Source organism: Vipera ursinii, assembly GCF_947247035.1.
Source record: "Vipera ursinii genome assembly, chromosome: 8".
NCBI classification, from domain to species: Eukaryota; Metazoa; Chordata; class Lepidosauria; order Squamata; family Viperidae; genus Vipera; species Vipera ursinii.
This window is the reverse complement of record NC_139519.1, coordinates 8,202,810-8,223,932: the sequence shown is the minus strand read 5'-3', so window position 1 is coordinate 8,223,932 and position 21,123 is coordinate 8,202,810. Positions and strand designations below refer to the sequence as shown.

General features: G+C 41.5%; 1 protein-coding gene across 1 annotated transcript in view; it reads right to left on the bottom strand.

Annotated features, from left to right (window-relative positions):
- BIN3 (bridging integrator 3) overlaps positions 1-21,123 on the bottom strand; it is a 111,084-nt gene that overhangs the window by 46,604 nt on the left and 43,357 nt on the right. Inside the window, exons 3-4 of the mRNA XM_083368476.1 lie at positions 9,852-9,892; positions 3,867-3,928 (exon numbers count right to left, since the gene is read on the bottom strand). Coding sequence (XP_083224602.1) covers positions 3,867-3,928; positions 9,852-9,892 — 103 coding nt within the window. The remainder of the gene's footprint in view (positions 1-3,866; positions 3,929-9,851; positions 9,893-21,123) is intronic.

Below are 21,123 nucleotides of genomic sequence, written 5' to 3'. Positions count from 1 at the left end.
CATAAAAGGTGAAGTATCCATTCATCCTCTCAGTCAATCCATTATACTTCCATTTTCCTAATGCAAAAATAAGAGTCTGAAATTGTTCTTTGCCCAGAGCCAGCCGGCCTAATGCCTGGAAACCAAAATTTACTTTTCTTAAACTGGCTTCAGTTCATCTGGTGATAGGTCAAGTGATTCATAATCCAGCTTTTCAGGAATTCATTCATTGTCTCCCGTCTACACAATAAGCTGAAACATAAAGAGGAGATACACGCCGGAGTGCATAAAATGCTAATGGGAAAACTTCCAGGGATGCTAACTAGTGGTTTGGAAGAGGAGCGATTAATGAATTTGTGTAAACACTGGGATAAACACTCATATGTCATCGAGTCCACATTACTTACATGCACCCTTTATAAAAGTGCACGCGTTAAGGCTCCTTTTGAAGCAGACACAGAAGCGGCTCGACAAACACAGGCAGCCTTTTCTCAGCGCTGTTAAGGGATGCTTGGTCTCACCACAGCACTTTCAATCCTAACAAATCGCAACCAATTAAGCTTTCGCAGCTTTTGGTAGTTTTGCAAAAAAAATTAAAAAAAATAAAATAAATCCTCTGGCAGCTGTGACAAGATAATGAAGGCAAAGCAAAGTTAGCAAGGTGTAAACCCCAACGAACGCAGTGAGATTTATATACGGGAAAACATTAGGTTGCTAAGGTGTTCTAACCACATTTTAGAACATTTTGTCCTGGGGACAGTTTCAGAATCAAAGCGTAGGAGCATCCTTTTCCAGAACCAGAGTTGGACCAAGGAGTCCCAATGAATTTTAACTGAATATGGGTTAAAATCTCACAGGTGCTATGGCATAAATGTGTACTCGTGCACCTTTCTGGGTGCCCTTGGGTCCCTGCCCCTTTAGACTTTTTAAAAGATAAGTTTTAAAAAGTCTTAAAATTAACGGGATGTCAGTATGCAAGACCTCTGTCACAATCGACTGTTGAGCTTTATTTAGCTCTACCGATGTTCCAAGAAAAAAAAATGTAAAAGTTAGGTATAACACAGTGTTCTATTTACAGATGTATCCACCGATCCAGGAAAAAAAAAGGGGGGGAATGTAGGATGAAGTGACAGGGAGAAATATTATCAGGGGGAAGAGAAGGCATGGCCCACTACTTTGCCTTCAATGGGTAATATTTTGTGACCTGCAGTCATTTTGAGATACATGCTTCAGAAATTAAGGGATTTATTTCTCAAATTCATGTAGCAAGGCTGCTGAACCAGGGTTACAGCTACTTATTTGCTGAAAGCAGCACGAACAAGAGATTTGAGCCATCAGTGACCCTACAAAGGTGAGGGGTGTGTGTGTGTCAAACTATTTTCCAAAGCACCAAAAGGCAAGACAGGAAACAATGGTTGGAAACTAACCAAGCAGAGAAAGCAACCTAAAACTAAGGAGACATTTTATTTTTATTTACGGTATTTTATTTTAATCCCATTTATATCCCGCCCTTCTCCAAAGACTCAGGGCGGCTTACAATCTAAGAAGCACAAATCAATGTGCTTAGCAATAGCCTTCATTCTATGTATATGCCTGCTTATTAGGGCTTTCGGGGGGGGGCCCAAGCAGCATTATTACAAAGTCATCTTAATTGCCCCCAACAATCTGGGTCCTCATTTTACCTACCTCGGAAGGATGGAAGGATGAGTCAACCTTGAGCCTAGTGGGACTCGAACCTGCACTAACTGCAGGCAGCTGGTGTTCCTAACAGTGAGAGCAATCTACTAATGGAATAGCTAGCCTTCAGAGGTTGTGGATGCTCCATCACTGGAGGCTTTCAAAAAAGAGACTGGACAACCATTCATCTGAAATGGTATAGGGCAGGGGTAGGCAACCTCGGCTCCTTTATGACTCGTGGACTTCAACTCCCAGAATTCCTGGGCCAGCATAGGGGATCTATGGCCCCCTCATGACTCGTGGACTTCAACTCCCAGAATTCCTGAGCCAGCATAGGGGATCTATGGCCCCCTCATGACTTGTGGACTTCAACTCCCAGAATTCCTGAGCCAGCAGTGCTGGCTTAGGAATTCTGGGAGTTGAAGTCCACGAGTCATAAAAGAGCCAAGGTTGCCTACCCCCGGTACAGGGCCTCCTGCTCGAGCAGAGGGTTGGACTAGAAGACCTCCAAGGTCCTTTTCAGCTCCGTTATTCTATATTCTAGCAAATGATCAATCTTTCATCATTGATGACTTTAGGAAATTGATGACATTGGTAGAAAGAGCAGGGAAGAGATAACAGAATGGAGTCTCTGTCACAATTCTTGGCTCAGGCAAAGGCAAACTAGCAAGCTTACATTGATACATCTCTCAATTATTTATAAGGGGGGAGGGGCTTGGATGCATTTGCCTAACTCCTTTTGATCAGATTTGACTGTTTCCAGTTGCTGGAAACCACACAGAAGATGGTTACCCCAGCTCCAGAGAGCAGGACGGTACCTCTTTAAATGCAAAATAAAGGTGTGGCTTTTAGGTCATAAAATAGGTAAACTTGTGATGATGCTTCAGAGCTGAAGGAGTAGGCTGGGGGAAGCGTCTCCCCACAAATCCTTTGGGGCCGATCCATTATCAATGCCCCTTGAAAAGAAGGAAAAGGAATTCTCTGTGAGGGAGGGAGGGAAGGAAGGAAGGAAATAGGAGAAAAGGAAAAAAATCCTTCCTAATTTGGGGGCTACTGCTACCTCCATTTATAAGGAAAAGCAGAGAACCAGTTTTTCATGTTTAAAACCAGAATGGTGCAGATGGGTTGCTCTGTGGTTACCAGAATTACTGCAACTACAACTCGGAATCAGAAAGAAGTTCGAATTCTGCTGTGAGGAAAATTACATAAACAATCAGACTCATAAGCTTTTTGGTTTTCAAGAAAACCAAAGGAAATGGAATTTATTTAAATGTTTTTAATCCTTTATTAGGAAGCAAACAGTGAACTATCCAAAAAGTTTTAAACTGTTTCTCACTTTCTCATTTAGGGAAGACCTTTATGGTTTCACTTGATGATGACAAAAACCTGTTGTTTTTTTCTTTAGGAGAAAAATGTGCATTTCCCCCTCATTCTGGCTTTTTCATTTTCATTTCATTTCATTTCATTCTTGGCTTGCTTTCACCCTGGTAACGCATTAATTTTATCTTCAAAATAATGCCAGAACAAAGAAGACCGAGGACATTTTAGGATCAGAGGAACATACAGTATAATTTTGGGTTTTTTCCCCTACAATCTCCGGCTACAGCAAAATACCTACTATCGACTTTAAGAGTTGTAAAAAGTTCCTGAGCTATTTCCATCATTAGGGCCCTTAATTAGCTCTTTAACTACATTTCTCTCCTTGCAGTTTGCTTGGACGCCATGTTTGATGGGACGGGATTGTATGCAACAGGGTTCCTACTGAAAATGCCACAGAATACAACACAAAAAGGACAAAAGGGCAGGAGAAAATCAACACCTGGAGTCCAGATGTTCCTCTCCAAAATCTCAGAAGCAAACAGCTGTGTCAGTAATAAAAGAACAAACAAAAGAAATGACTGCCAGTTTACTCACTGCTTCCTACGCTTATCACAGCGTCCAAACCAAGTTAAATCCAGCCTTAATCAGGAATTCCCTGGATAATATTTCTTTTACAGGCTGTTGGAAAATATTTGCTATTCCTTTGGGCTAATCTGTTTGTAAAATATAGTTTTAAGACTTTATATATAAAAGGGGACGTTTTGATCAGTGAAAAAAACTCAACAGAGGCTTAATGAACTGTGGCTAAATATGCACTTCAGAACAAGGCCTTAGGGGGAAAAAAAATCAAAGCTGGCTCAAATCTCACTTAGTACAGCAGATTTACATACCTAGGTCTGCATCTGTGCTTTTCTTCATATCTTTTTGTAGCTTCTTAGTTTTATCTTCCAACCTAAAAATAGAAAAATAGTTTTGTTTTAAAATGCATATAATTAAAGCTCTCTCTCAGTACAAAACAAAGTGCACATGACAAGAAAGGAGGAACAGAGGAGAAATGAGAAGACAGTTGCTGGATTTGGGCTTGTGATATGTAGGAGCCAAGAGAGAAGACCAGAAGAGGGAATGTACATTCCATGGCCAACATGAATAGGAAGAATCTTTGGAGATCATCAGACATGGAAGTATTAGTAACCAAGAATTCTGCTTTTTCTAACTTTTCCATCAATTTGTCATGGAGGACTGAAGTGCTGCATGCACTTAGCCCAGGAGGGCTAACACACTTGGATCAAAATTGCTACTTCCCTGAAGAGGTATATGCACAGATGGTGACTGTGATTGCATAGCTGTATCCTTTGTTCCTTTTTTAACACGAACTGCACATGCAATGAACTACAGTAAAAACAGGCAGTCTTTTGATCTCCCTGTGGATACCCTGCTTCTACAGATTTATTTTGTACATGCTTTACAAAGAATCATGCAGAACTCCCAAAGCAACTGTGAGACTTAATGTGACAGGAGAGGGAAGGTACTGCATACCTGGGGAGTAATTATGTTAATGTAAATCAGTTTAGGCTTTATCTTGGCCCTGCTTATTGGCTTCGCTGCTTTTCAATTTATAGCATTTCAATTTCCACAATTACATATCTCGAGGTGTATAATGAAAAAAAAACAACCAAGCATCATACTAATTCTAAACGTATCAGTAAAACTGAAAACGGCTCCACTGCAGAAAGCAAACTATAGATATTGGTTGCCAAAGGTCAGTTAGAAAAGCCGTATTTTCAACACATTTTGACATACGTCTAAGGTGGGGAAGTTTGGTCTGTCTGTCTATCTATCTATCTTTTATTAAATCTGTTTGCCGACCAAGTCACCACGACTTACAATGTTAAAAAGAGTAAAATCATGCAAAATGGGAGCAACATTGCAAAGGCCTAGAACCGTGGTGGCAAACCTATGGCACGGGTGACACAGGTGGCACGCAGAGCCCTCCCTGTGGGCATGCGCGCTGTTGCCCCAGTCCCAGGCCTTCAGCTGGGTTTTATAAAACCTTTTCGCTTTAGGCCTCCGCCGCCGCGTGCAAAAAAAAAAAGGTTCAATCAATCAATCAATTTCAACTTCTCGCGGGGAAAAAAATCTTGCAAAGTTGGAATTGATTGAGTGAACTTTTTAGTCCCACCCAGTCTGCCGTTACCACCACAGCCATGCCCACCCAATGGGCCACGCCCACCCAATGGGCCACACCCACCTGACACCCGATGATACATAAGTGGGTTTTGGGTTGCAGTTTGGGCATTCGGTCTCTAAAAGGTTTGCCATCACTGGCCTAGAACCACAGAGAATCCCTGCTTTGGGCCTGATCCCTCCTTCAGCTCCTGAACTGAGGGATTTTCCTGAAGCATCTCCTCCCAAACAGTATGGACAGGTTAGCCAGCATGTCAAACTGGAGAAGACATGCTTGCAAGCGTCCTTTGACTTGTAGAACTTTATAGGTCAAAACCAACACCTTGTATATGGAAGCCTACTAGAAGCCAGTGCAGAATTTTGAACTACAGGAAGTCCTCAATAAATGGGACCAGAATTTTTGTTGCTAAGCAAGGCGACTTTTGAGTTCTGCTCAAGTTTTACAACCGTTTTTGTCACAGTCCTTAAGTGAATTGTTGCAAAACGTGAGGTTTTTAAGCAAATCTGGCTTCCCTCGTTGACTTTGCTTGTTGGGTGATGGCCAAGCACCCAAATGTTGTTTGTGTGATCATGGGGATGCTGCAATAGTCGTAAGTTCGAGGACTGGTTATAAATCACAGAATTGCTAAATTGGCTTGATGCATGAGGGCTGTTGCATTTTGTACCGATTGCAGTTTTTGGCAACAATGAAATATACAGGAGTGGGACACCTAGAAAATGAGACTGTTCTCTTTTCTCCCCTTAAATTCCCTCTGCAACTTTTGCGTTCTCTTAGCTATCCACAAGCAAACCATAAGACTTCCTGGATCGGATCAAAAGATTTGCAGAAAATACTGACAAGCTTATGTTTCAGGCACAACCTCTGCAAAAAAAAAAAAAAATCCCCAAAGGGACATGAGATTTTGGTGAATCTTAGCATTTCTGAAAGATTTTGTCAGAAAAAAAGTAATTTATTGGGAGAGACAATTCTTGAGGTTCTGAAAAGACTACACTTCCTTATATTGTCCAATAACCTCTTTTTACCCTTTTAACAGACAGACAGGTAAGTCCTCAAATTACGACTGGAATGGAGCCTGCCCATCACAACTGTAACTCGTGATGGTCATAAATCAGGTACCCACATGACCTTTTTTTGTGACAGTTGTTGAGCAAACCCCTAGTTTACGAAGGACCAGTTTTGCAAAAAACGAAAACAACATGGAAGTAAACGCTGGTTTTCAGCTAAACCGTTGTAAACACAGTCATGTGATGCTGCAAACAGCCATAAATGTGGTGGTGGTAGAAGCAGGACCGTCAGAACTTTGAATCCAGGTTGTAAATACCTTCTCCCCTCCCCCCACCCGGTAAATCTGTTGTAACTTTGAATGGTCGCTAAGCAACTGGCTGTAAGTTGAGGACCACCTGTATTACTGAAAAAGCAGCAAGATGAAATGTTTGTTCCCAAGGATACTGCCCAGTAGCTTACAGAAGAGAAATTAAGTAAGAGCACAAATGGAATTCAGTAAGCAGGAGGGGAACATATAGATAAGTGCATGGGATCTAATTGGTTGCAGTTTCTATCATTACTGTATCGTTTTAACAAAAATATGTTTTTCTGTGGAACTCTCAACTTCCATCTCGTGCCCAGACACGGGTTTCTGTTCACTTCTACACATTGTCTAAAGGATTCGTTGCATATTCACCATGTAATTAAACAGATGAATTAATTAGTGTGTGTAATTAACTAATTAAATTAAACCAACATGGATTTGGGAGACCTCTCTACATTCTCCTTGCGTGTAAAACGAACATTAGCACTTTCCAGTTAAAAGAAGTTGCTCAAAAGGAGAGAATCTGTCACGGAGTTCCTGTCCAACCAAGCCAGTAGCAGGAACTTTGTCAAACAATCAAGAAATAAAGAGAATTCCTAGAGCTTTTCTCTTCAGACTGCCAGAAAACTGGTCAAAAAGGTGAGGACAGACGCAAAGGAGGAGTATTTATGTTCTTTGCGTCTTGGCGACTACTGACATTATACCAGTAAATATTGGTAGGTTGATTTGCTGTGGGGAAGAAACGGCTCAAATAAACTTGCATATCTGTTGTCCCCCCCCCACACACAAAAACACTGCAATGGTGTCTTATGTAATTATTATAATTTGGAAAGAAAGGGCGAAGATGGCATCTCACTTGGTTATAGTTGACTCTTTCCCTGATCAGGTTTTCCTCAATTGTAGGATGTTTGGACTTCAACTCCCAGAATTCTCCAACCAGTCATGCTGTGGAATTCTGGCTGAGGAAGTCTGGAAGTTGAAGTCCAGACATCTTACAGTAGCCAAGGTTGAGAAATATGAATAAAAGGTTCCTATTTTGTGTTCAAATACAAGGCAGACATGAGAAACAATGGCTAACAAGTAGTTATAAAACAAATCAGATCCTGAAATGAAGGGCTAAGAGTAAACCAAGATATGTATTCAGAAATAGCAACTTATGAAGCCAGGATGAGACCTGGATCAAGAAGACAATCCTAGAAAGACCAACGAAGCAGAGATGACTCTTAAAAAGGAACAAGCCGGTGTCTTAATAGTTCAGAACTAAACTCCAGTTCTTTCATATTACAAAATTCCTACATGGAAGATACTTGCTTTATGTAAACAGTAACATGGTACAGAAAGCCTTTGACTTATAACTGTAATTGAGCCCAGTTTTAAGTTGCGATCATTAAGTGGGTCACAAGTGACTGCACCCGATTTTATGACCTTTTCTGTGGCAGGTGTAAAGCAAATCCATGTCATCCATTTCATGGGAGGTTGTTTTTTTTAGAAACAGGAAGGAATGGTCAGAAACTGGCAAAAAAAATGTTGAAAATCGCAGTCATGAGACTGCAGGGCATATAAGCAGTCGTAAAAATGAGCCAGCTGCCAAACACCCAGCTGAGATCATGTGACCGTGGGGTGTGTGTATGTGCCTTGCAAGCATCAGAACCTCAAAATTGGGTCATAAGTACCTTTTGGGAGGTCCAACATAGCTTCAAACAATAACCAAGTTATTGGTCGTTAGGTGAGGACTCACTGCAGGTGTACTGGATTATATGTAGCTAATTATAAAGCACAATACAGACAGGTACCACAGAAATGGTGAGACACTGTAGCAGCAGCAGCACAGAATGGGACAACTCGTCACGGCCAACTTGCCATGGGGCAACTTGCTCTGCAGGACAATTTAACAATTCTATTTAATTATTTAAAATAAATAAATAAATATTTTAAATTTTGCCCTTCACATTTCATTCTGTCTGTCCTTTTGCATCCTTTCTTTAATTATTCACTATTCATTTGAGATTAGTGTAACTCTTGTTTCACAGCAAGTTGGCTGTGGCGAGTTGGCTGTGGTGAATTCTCATAGACCAGGGGTAGGCAACCTCGGGTCTTTTATGACTCATGGACTTCAACTCCCAGAAATCCTGAGTCAGCTATGCTGAGTCAGGAATTCTGGGAGTTGAAGTCCATGAGTCATAAAAGAGCCAAGGTTGCCTATCCGTCATAGACCCACCATAGCAGCAGCAGTGACACAGACATTAAAGGCAGAAATGTTTTACTTTGCAAAATCGTCTTAGAGACTAAGTATAGCAACACATAATAATAATAATAATAATAATAATAATAATAATAATAATAATAATAATAATAATAATAATAAGAAGAAGAAGAAGAAGAAGAAGAAGAAGAAGAAGAAGAAGAAGAAGAAGAAGAAGAAGAAGAAGAAGAAGAAGAAGAAGAAGTTGTTGGAAGGGACCTTGGAGGTCATCTAGTCCAAACCCCTGCTTAGGCAGGAAACCCTATACCATTTCAGACAAATGGCTGTCCAGTCTCTTCTTAAAAACGTCCACTGTTGGAGCATCCACAGCTTCTGGAGGCAGGTTGTTCCACTGGTTAGTTGTTCTAACTGTCAGGAAGTTTCTCCTTAGTTCTGGGTTGCTTCTCTCCTTGACTAGTTTCCATGTTGCTTCTTGTCCTGCCTTCAGGCGCTTTGGAGAATAGCATGACTCCCTCTTCTTTGTGGCAGCCCCTGAGATATTGGAACACTGCTATCGTGTCACTCCTCCCCCTTCTCTTCGTTAAACTACACATACCCAATTCCAGCAACCGCTCCTTATATGTTTTAGCCTCCAGTCCTTCTACCTTTTAAGTCTTCCAGAAGGCTGTAAATACCTTCCCCCACGTATTGGGCTAACATGGTGGTTGAGCTGTGAGGATGCTTGGTCTGGTGCCTGGAGGAAGCGTACTTTTGTTTTAAACCATGTTTTATGGATTTGTCTGGAGTCAAAGTATGAGATAGGCGGCCACACAAGTCCTGTAGCTAACTAAATAAAACCAACCGACCGACCAACCAACCAACCAACCAACAATTGGTGAGAAGATCATCAGCTCTGGAGGTGAAGGTGTCATCTAGGTTTCTCTCTGTGTAGCCCCATTTCCAGCCTACCTAGCCTTTATAGGAACAATAAAGATTAAGAACTGGTGCTTAAGTTATCTTGTTTCCTTTCTTCTAGTATCATGTCTTTTTTGATTACAGGCAATTTCTTATTATTCTGCAAACTGCTATGAGAGCCTGTCAGTCTGAAAAGAAACATAAATGGAGGGAAGCAAGCAACGTTGAGGAGAAAAGAGCCAAGAAAGAACACCCACCCGAATGAAATGGCTAAGAATACTTACTGTTGAAGCTTTCCATATTCCCGTTCAAAATCTCTCTCAACCTAGGAGAGGAAAAAGAATCCACATCAGCTAAAAATCCAGGGCTGTAATTAGCAAAAAAAACAACAACAACAACAACAAACAAAACCCCACCAAATCTACCCAATGCATTCAGGATTTCTTTTTCCAACTACAAGAACAGGCTAGGCTACAGTCAGCAATGTATCAGGGGCTCTCTAGATGCTGGGCCTCAATTCCCACCAGGCCTCACTACTGCACCTTATCAACTGGAGTTCAGCATCTAAGGAGCCATATGTCACCTATGCCTGGAATAGATATCACATTATAATCTTAATTTACTTCAAGCCTTGGATCTACAAGAGAGTTAGCAGAATTGGGGACAAAGCCAGGTTTTGCAAGAAGCTGCATTGAATGCGTAACTAAGAAGCTCATTTGCAACAAACCTGCCCCAAATATCATGTGCTGGGTTAATCCCTCTCTTCTGACCTAGAAGCCATTTGACATTTAAGGCAGAAAAGTGAGGAAGTTATAGACAAATCCAAGCCAGCATCGTTTTCACTTTTGAGGTGCTGCTAAGACCAGAGATAGTGGTGATGCTTGGTTTCTGAACAGATTAAAACAATGGCTGGTTAAATAACTGGGAAGGCCTTGCGACTAACTACGAGCAATCATGCCTTTACTTTTCTGGTTTATTTTTATTTATTTATTTTATTTTTATTCCATTTATATCCCGCCCTTCTCCGAAGACTCAGGGCGGCTTACAAGCTTAGCAGTAGCCTTCATTCTATGTATATGCCTGCTTATTAGGGCTTTCACCCCCCCCCCCCAAGCGGCATTTTACAGTCAGCTTATTGCCCCCAACAATCTGGGTCCTCATTTTACCTACCTGGGAAGGATGGAAGGCTGAGTCAACCTTGAGCCTGGTGGGACTCGAACCTGCACTAATTGCAGGCAGCTGGTGTTACTTAAGGAGGCATTAGCCCACTGCTCCACCAAGGTTTACTTTTCTTGCTTAGTTTAACTGCTGAAATATGTTGTTCTGCCTGAATGGATTTGGTAGAGATAACCCCAACTTTCAGAACTCTGGACAGTTGCTCCTATTTGTCCTATTAAAAGAATCTATCTTTGTTTGATCCATTTGATAAGAGCTTTTTTGGCTTAGCCAAGACCTAGCCCAAGGTCAACCTTCTGCACTGGAAACTGAAGTATGAATCTTCCCAGCAAGACTGGAAACAAATACAGTATTGTCCACGACGCTTAAAGCAGCATCTCTAACTATGATCATGGTAATCGCTTTGATCTATATTCCTCTCATTTTTGTTTGCATATGTTTCCCTACTCTTGTTTGCCTACAGAAGAAGAATCAAAGGAATGACTAATAAAGCTTTCAGTAATTTGTAATATTTAGTGTGTTCCAGCGTTCTAAACCCCTTCTTGATTAAACTGCTAGAAGCATCATACTGTCAAGACGGGCTCATATTGAAATGCAGTTTTGTTTGCTTTAATATCTCCCTGCTTGGGTGTTCTTCTCTTCCCATAAAAAGGTGTGAAAGAAAAGCACTCAGCCAGGTCTACCAAAAGGTGAGGGGACAATTTCTTGACTTTCTTCCAACTGATCTCAGAGCGTTCGTTCCATTTCGCAAGCATCCCATGAATAAGATCAAACTTGGAGTGTGAGTTTTCCAAACGTTCGGTCGTCTAATTCAGAGCAAAGAACACTGGAATGAGATGGGGAATGAATGGCCAATCTACTTTTCAATTTCCCCTTTTCAGATTTCTGCCATAACCCATTAAAGTCCTCAGGCTGAAAATGACTTCCCACATCTGCACACACGATTTTTGAACCCCGTCTGCTGTACGTCTATTTTCTTCCTTTCCGCTTTCTTCTCCATTTTTAAGGTGATTCCACATGCTCCACCCGTTTCAAAGCCAAGCCCATCTCAAAGGTAACACCAGTTGAATAATGTTTACATTTGATTTCTAGCAACATTTCCCTTACTAATTTATGCCAAGCCACCACCATCACATTTCCAATCATAAAGGCCTGGATCTCAAATAACTTGCTGTGTCCCCTTGCTTCTGAAAGAAGAAATGCGATGGTCTCTGAAAGCATCAGTGTAAGGCTTCAGAGCTGGCAAGGCCATTCTGAACTTTGCTTTGCTGCTCCGGAAGAACTCTGTGTGGTTATGCTGGCTGGGAAATCTTAGAAAGAGCAAGTCCAGGCACCTTAAAGTTACACTGATTTAGAAGCTCCAGAGATAATATTAATGCACTTTGCTTCCTCTAAAGAAAATGCTTTTGCATCATCTTGTATTACTGACCTATGAAGGGAACGACAATTCTCAGAATTTCAAGCAATACTGGCTCTCTGCCCATGCTCGATTCCAACAGCTTCTGCTCACCACAATTGAGGATAGCTAGCGGAACCCCATCCCACCCCCATCCCCGGGCGCGTTTCATCTGCTGGATCTTTATTGCTGTTTTGTTTAGTTTTGTGTGTTTGTTTTTTAATTTCATTTTAATTGTAGGCTGTCTCAGGAACACTGCACTGCTGAAGGCACTGGATATAAATATAGTAAATAAATACATAGCTTGATGGCAGAAGCACATATTTTGGGGACAGAAAACTCCAAGGTTCAGTTCCCAGCATTTGAGCTAAAAAGAAACTGCCAGTAACAGGACCAAGAAAAAATGAATGCCTGCATTGGGAACAGCTCAGATGACAATCAGAAGGAACAGCGCTGAGTTGGAAAGACCAAAGGTATAAAAGGAAAAGATATCCATGGCACTAGTATTACTACCAGGATTTTATGCAAACTTGGTATTATTTACAAATAACTAAAGAGTGCACGAGCAAATCACACAATAGTATCTATCACTTGATTTCTATCATAACCGTATTTCTGTTGCATGGAGGCATGAGGCAAACGTTTCCAATTTACTATACACTTTTCAAAGAAGAAAATAATAATCTGAATTCTTTTGAGTCATAAAGGACACTCAGGATCCCCACCAAGATTCTACAGTAATGAATGGGGGTATTAGAAATTCTAGGACATAGTGAAATTGTTGTCATCTTCCAAAACACAATTAATAGTAAACAATTCCCACAAGATATTTTAATGTATCTAATTATTATGATACTCAACCATAAAGGCAACACTCTCATGCATATGGATTCATTTAAGCAGCATAATTAACCCCGGGAGCAAAAATGAAGTCCTTGATGTGAAAATTTCACTGCAAACACCTTTTAAGCACGGTCTCTACCATTTAATACTTGGAATGCTAAAAAGGTGCTTTGACACTTCGATGGAGAAGACAAACTAATAAATAGAAAACCACATCCCACTAACACTGATGATGTTACCTAGTTGGGTAATAAAATGTCTGCAAGCAAGCAACCATGAAGGACTCCATAGTTCAACCCTGAGCTACAGATACTCTCTTTTATTAGCTTTATGTCCTCTTGGGAGTTCTATTAGGGCAAATGTAATTTTTCAATATTCAGTTAGTCCAGGACAGAGAGTAACTACTTCACCATTGTGTAACTTCTCTCAAACTTTTTCAGATGATTAGAAGACATTCAATAGGCTTTGTGAGATGGATAACTGAGAGAGAAGAAAGGATATGCCAGTGAATGAATATTGTTGACGAGTCCCTTGGATCAAGTCTTTGGATTTAGCAAGTCTGAACACACATTTCACTAAACCGGTCTATGCACACATTTCATTAAAATCCGTGGATCTTTTTATTTCTAGGTAAAAGACTATAAATGCTGTTCCTAAAGCATTACTTAATAACTTCAGAATTTTACAAGTGAGAACCATTGATCTAAAGAAAAGGTACCAAAGGCAGCATTTGAGGGTACATGATATACCACCTTTGCTAAGCCAACCACAGTCTTGGTAGGAAGTTCAAGTGATTCTACATAAACTGCCTTGAGGTCCATGCAGCCTTTATATTTAAGTCAAAAATATAAATAGAAACGACCACTTAGATATTGTAACTGCTATTCATATATTCACTAATCCTGGGACCCAAACAAATAAAAGCATAGCAAGAATGAGGGTTAACTGCACTCCCTGGATCACTTCTGCTAGGTTTCTATATACTTAATATACATGAATATACAGTAGCTCTTTATCAAGTCTGATTGCAACATGTTAAAAGAATGATCACTGAAAGTTCCTTGATTAAGGCAATCCACATATGTATACTCACACATCATCTAATTTACTGATTTAAGACAATATTGCTATAAGTGATGGAAGGAATCTGGTACAACTTTCCAGTGTGAAAACTGGCTTGCATGCTGTACTTAGGGCCAGCTCTGTTTAGACCCGGGTTCTTCACAGGGTCAATATTAAACCCAGCGCTTGATGAAACTACCCAAGGGTTCGATGTTGTGGTAATTGTATTATTATTATATTATTATTATAATAATGATCTGCTTTCATTTCGCCGGGACCTGAAAACCTGGTTTTTTGATCTATCAGGCCTGGACTGAAGGGTTTTAGCTTTTAATATTGTTTTAATTGTTGGGCTTAATTAATTTAATCTATTTTAATTTTATACTATTTTTATATTGTATTTTATGTTGCCCTGTAAACCGCCCTGAGTCCTTCGGGAATAGGGCGGTATAAAAATTTAATTAAATAAATAAATAAATAATCACAGAGTCAACCAGATGTTCAGACTGGATTTGGCATTTTTGTCTGCCTATTGAGGGATAGGCAGATGTGGATGTTTGATGTTATTACAGATATCGTCACAGGATGGAAGCTAGTATGGCCACCTTTTGCAATTGACTGATGGCAAATTTGTCAATGCCACTGGTGTCCAAGTGGTGCTCCAGTTGTTTTGGGATTGCACCCAAGGCGTCTATTACTATTGGTACTACCCTTGCTTGCCTTTGCCACAGTCTTTTTATTTCTATTTGTAGGTCTTCATATTTTGTTATCTTCTCCAGTTCTTTCTCTATTATTATTATTATTATTATTATTATTATTATTATTATTATTATTATTATTATTATTATTATTATTATTAATGCCTCCTTAAGTAACACCAGCTGCCTGCAATTAGTGCAGGTTCGCATCCCACCAGGCTCAAGGTTGACTCAGCCTTCCATCCTTCCGAGGTAGGTAAAATGAGGACCCAGATTGTTGGGGGCAATTAAGCTGACTTTGTAATAATGCCGCTTGGGGGTGTGTGTGAAAGCCCTAATAAGCAGGCATATACATAGAATGAAGGCTACTGCTAAGCTTGTAAGCCACCCTGAGTCTTCGGAGAAGGGCGGGATATAAATGGAATTAAAATTAAATTAAAATTAAAAATTATATTATTATTATTATTATTATTATTATTATTATTATTATTATTATTATTATTATTATTATTATTATTACTATTACTATTAGTAGTAGTAGTAGTACTTATTAGTACTATTAGCAGCAGTAATATTTATTAAATTATTTTCATATAATAAATGTTTGCATCAATGAACAACTTGAAACTCCGTGAAGGGGTTGATGAGCTGAAGAATTTGGGGATTCCTGATGTAGCATCTGGGAACACCTTGGTTCCCCTATAGCAGCATCTGGCTCAGTGAGAAGCCTCAAACATGCCTGCAAGGCTGAGTGCTGAAAGAAAACACTTCCTTGCCAAAGCTGTAGAAGAACATGCTTGGGTTCACCTAATCCACATGACAGTAGACATCAGACTCAATCTCAATCCCAATCAGAATAGAGCTGGAAGGGACCTTGGAGGTCTTCTAGTGAAACCCCCTGCTCAAGCAGAAGACCCCACTACCGTTTAACTCAAGTGGCTGTCCAGTCTCTTCTTAAAATCCTCCGGTGATGGACCACCAACAACTTCTGAAGGCAAGCTGTTCCACTGATTAACTGTCCTCAATGTTAGGAAATTTCTTTTTAATTCCAGGTTGCTTCTCTCCTTGGTCAGTTTCCATCCACAGTCTTGCCTTCTGGTGCTTCAGAAAATAAGTTGACCCCTCTACTTTGCGGCATCCCCACAAATAATGGAATACAGCTATCATGTCACTCCTAGTCCTTCTTTTCTCTAGACTGGACATAGCCAGTTCCTGTAACCGTTCTTTATAAGTTTTTGTCTCCAGGGCCTTAATCAGTTAGTTAATAATAATAATAAACCTTTATTGTCAAAGTACAACATGTGTACATTGAGATTAGCTCTTCTTTGCACTTTTTCCAGAGTCTCAACATTTTTTTTCTGATGTGGTGACCAAAACTGGATGCTGTATTCCAGGTGTGGTCTTACTAAGGCTTTATAAAGTGGTACTAATATTTCACATGATTCTGATTCTATGCCTCTGTTTATATAACCAAGTATTGGATTAGGCTTTTTTTGGCTGCTGCCGCACACTGCTGGCTCATGTTTAAGTGATCGTCCACTAGGACTCCAGGGTCCCTCTCACCGTTACTGTTTTTGAGGCAGGTTTCGCCCAATCTGTACTTGTACCGTTGGCAAAACAGAGACTCCAAGGTCTCTAAGCGTTGGATGGAGGAGTGAATCTCGTCCTTTTTAAGCATCCGCCAGTTCCGATAAGTCAGTCTTCGTGGCAGCACCTGACGTCAACCCAGGGTGAATGAGATGCCTCTCAGTCCGCTACATCTGCAATGCTGCTCGAAATAGACTTATTATTCCAGCACCTACTCAGGCATGTCCGCACAGGAGGTTCCTGACTCCCACTTCTGTAAAAATGCAGGAAACTGACCCAGGCAAACAAAAGAAACCCGTGGCATTGGATTACTTGTACCGACGTGGTGCTTTCCCCCCCCACAAATAGACTGTTGATGTTTTGAGCAGCTTTGAACTCCTTCCATTTGGCCCATCGTGGTTGAATACACAGGTCTTCCCACAGCCACGATGCGATTTGTTTGCCTTTGTATAGCCTGATATGGGAAATCTGTCCGGTATTTGAAAACAAGGTTCAATGTTTATAACTTAAGATTTATACTGGTGTTCAACTCAGTACCGACTTTAGGCACTGTACCGATTAAAAGTGTACTGTAAGATAAGATATAATAGTATGGGAGTCAAAGTAGTTTTTAATTAAATGTAGTTAAACTGGATTGTAATCTGAATGCATTTTAGCAAATCAATCCAACTGAAAGTCACTGTATAATCTATTACACTTCTAAAAATGCTTATAGATTTGTCTCCGGACAAAGCTCCCAAATCATACAAATTATATCTATCCCAAACTCAGGTTTTTACGAGAAGCTAAGTTTGAACTGTTGATCCCATGGCTGTTGGGACTTTCCTTCTGTTTCACCTAATCCCTGCATTTGCAACATCTTTCCTAAGGAAGGGGTCAGGAAAACTTGAAAGTTTGCACATTGTTTTCTGCTCTTTTGATTGTTCCCAATAGACCTATTATCTAAATAATAACTGTGTGCATTGGTTCCATGGAACAAATGAATAGTTACTTTTATCTTTCCATATTCACATCTTTACTAATAAACACATTAGTTATTGCACATACTCATGGTTGGAAGGCTAGAGCAGGGGTGTCCAACCTTGGCAACTTTAGGACCTGTGGACTTCAACTCCCAGAATTCTGGGAGTTGAAGTCCCCATGTCCTAAAGTTGCCAAGGTTGGACACCCCTGCTCTAGACGTTTGTATTCAACTGATGTGGCAAGAGAGTCAGTGAGAGAGATCTTTTTGTTAGCTGCATTCCTCAGGACCTTCTAGGGCCGTGGTGGCAAACCTATGGCACGCGTGCCACAGGTGGCATGCACAGCCCTCTCTCATGGCATGCGCGCCGTCGCCCCAGTCCTAGGCCTTCAGCTGGGTTTTATAAAACCTTTTCGCTTTAGGTCTCCACCACCGTGTGCAAAAACAAAACAAAAAACAAACGGCAATATCCATTTTGCTCTATGAGTTCATGGTGCGGTAATCCTAACCCTAAATGGAATTTTCCTTCAATGGGATTTTCCCATGTATTTTACCAGGGAACATAGATAGGGCAGGCAAGAAAAGTCAGTGCCCTCCTAACCATACCCAAGAACTCTGAACTTGTTGGCGATGTCCATTTTGCTCTAGGAGTTCATGCTGACCTAACCCTAACCCTAAGTGGAATTTTCCTCTAATGGGATTTTTCCATGTATTTTATCAAGAAACATAGATAGGGCAGGCTAGAAAAGTCAGTGCCCTCCTAACCATGCCTAAGTATTCCGAGTTTGTTGGTGATATCCATTTTGCTCTATGAGTTTATGGTGACCTAACCCTAACCCTAGGGACGCGGTGGCTCAGTGGGTTAGGACGCTGAGCTTGTCGATCAGATGGTTGGCAGTTTGGCGGGTCGAATCCCAATTGCCACGTAACAGAGTGAGCGCCTGTTACTCGTCCCAGCTTCTGCCAACCTAGCAGTTCGAAAGCACGTAAAAATGCAAGTAGAAAAATAGGGACCACTACGGTGGGAAGGTAACAGTGTTCCGTGCACCTTTGGCGTCTAGTCATGCCGGCCACATGACCACGGAGACGTCCTCGGACAAGCGCTGGCTCTTCGGCTTTGAAACGGAGATGAGCACCGGCCCCTAGAGTTGGAAATGACTAGCACGCATATGCAGGAGAACCTTTACCTTTTTAACCCTAATCCTAAGTGGAATTTTCCTCCAATGGGATTTTCCCATGTATTTTACCAGGAAACATAGATAGGGTAGCCTAGAAAGGTTAGTGCCCTCCTAACTATACCCAAGAACTCCGAGCTTGTTGGTGAAGTCCATTTTCCTGTACGGGTTCATGATGACCTTACGTCCTAACCTTACGTCCATGGTGGCGAACCCATGCTATGCATCCCACTGGCTGGGGAATTCTGGGAGTTGAAGTCCACAGGTCCTAAAGTTGCCAAGGTTGGACACCCTTGCTCTAGATGTATGTATTCCATTGATGTGGCAAGAGAGTCAGTGAGAGAGATCTTTTTGTTAGCTGCATTCCTCAGGACCTTCTAGGGCTGTTGGTTTGAAAGACAGAATAACATCTGGCTATCTAGGCTCCCATATAGGGCATCATGGGTCATGTTCTCCCTCCTTCCTGCTGGTCGGTGTCATTGTAAATTGCGGGTTATCTTTCCCTAGAGCAATGATGGCAAACCTTTTAGAGACCGAGTGCCCAAACTGCGACCCAAAACCCACTTATGTATTGTCGGGTGCCAGGTAGGTGTGGACCATTGGGTGAGTGTGGCTGCGGTGGTAATGGCAGACTGGGTGGGACTAAAAAGTTCAATCAATCAATTCCAACTTTCCATTATCTTTTTTTCCCCACGAGGTTGAAATTGATGGATTGATTGAATCTTTTTTTTTTTTTTGGACACAGCAGCAGAGGCCTAAAGAGAAAAGATTTTATAAAAGCCAGCTGAAGGCCTTGGAATGGGGAGACAGCGCGCATGCCCACAAAGAGGGTTCTGCGTGCCACCTGTGGCATGCATAGCATAGGTTCGCCACCATGGATGTAGGGTTAGGGTTAGGTCACCATGAACTCAGAGCGCAAAATGACCATTTTTCACACTTACAACCATTACAGCATTCCCCCATTGTCACATGATCAAAATATGGACGCTTGGCAGCTGGTTGATATTTATGACGGTTGCCCTGTCCCGGGGGTCATGTGACCCCGTTCTGCAACCTTCTGAGAAGCAAATAGGGAAGCCAGATTTACTTAACCCTGTTACTAACTGAACAACTGCAACAATTCACTTAACAAATGTGGCAAGAAAGGTCATAAGGTGGGGAAAACTCACTTTACAACTGTCTCACCTAGCAACAGAAATTTGGGGCTCAACTGTGGTCATAAGTCGAGGATTATCCGTCTAGAGGTTATGCTGCCTAGAATTGAAGCTGGCCAGATTAAGAGGAGAAGGCTGAGAAAGTTAAATCCATTCATAACGGATTTCCTCCAACTAGGAACTACTAATTCGATATAACTGACACTATGGCCAACTTTGAAGGACTGGAATTGAAGAGGCTCATTAAGACATAACTGATGTCATTTTCAGCTGTATCTGATCACCTCCTAAAAGTGCTGCTAAGTTCTTGGCATGAGAGGGTTTTTTTCTTGCCTGCTTAAAAAAAAACCCCAAAATCTTTTAAGCCAAGCCTCTTGCGCCGGCCTCTCCATAGTTGGGAGTTGGAGCTGGTTCTGGAAATAGCCAGTTGTTAATTTCTACTCAGGCTCCCCTCTGTGTGTATAAGTTTGTGATCTAGACTTGCGAGTGGGAGAGCCTCTCCGACAAACCACTTCCCTCTCAGATCAACAGTGGATCCAGCCATAAAGATGCCTCACCTTCCCACTTCCTGAAACATAATCTGAAGGCTAACATCTGGAAGAGGACTGCAGCACAGTAAGAAGAAATAAAAATGTCACTCTGCTTTCCACTGCCAGCCGTTAATTCTGCGAATGGCAGGAAACCAGCAGTGGCCACAAGCACAGTATAAAAAAAGGTGTTTCGTACCTGACTCCCTTGCCAAGGAGGCCTTAAGCACAGCGATGCCCTTGCCACAGGGATCCTTGTCTTCAAAATACATACATGCTCTAACCTTCTACAAATATTTAAGATGTGGTCATCGCTGTCCTGTTTGTCAGTGAATTTTAGACGTTAATTGCACGAGTCCAAGTCCATTCATTATTTGCCATAGTTTTTTATATTTGTTTTCATTATTATGTTTATAAATAACTCAAGGCGGTAAGTATATCTTACCAGCAGCCTGTGCGGTCTTTGGGACCCGTAGAATGATCTACGTCACACCACTGCTTCACTGGCTGCCTGCCAGTTTGCTTCCAGGTGCAGGTCACAATGTTGGTTATGACCTTCAGAGCCGTCCATGGCATAGGTCCAGATTACTTGATGAACCATCTCGTCATGCTAAGACAAGCCTGCCCTACTTGTGCCGGCAGAGGAGGCTTGCTGAGGATCCTGTCGGTCAAGGAACTCTGACTGAAGGGATCCAGCAGAGCCTTCTCTGCTGTAGTGCTGGTCTTCTGGAATGTCCTACCTACTCCCCAGGGTAAGCTTTGCCCCCACCCTCCTATCTTTCCGCCTGAAGGCCTGATTCTGTGGTTGGCCTGGAGAACCATGCTTGCTTGTGTGTTCGCTACCATGCAGCGATAGTCTGCCATGAACTCTGAGGAGGGGGGATGCTTGGGGGAAAGCGAAAGTACTGCTATGTTTCCCCCAAGAAGCTGCTTCAAGGTTATTCGGCTGGGAGAAGAAGGCAGCTGCACACCAACTA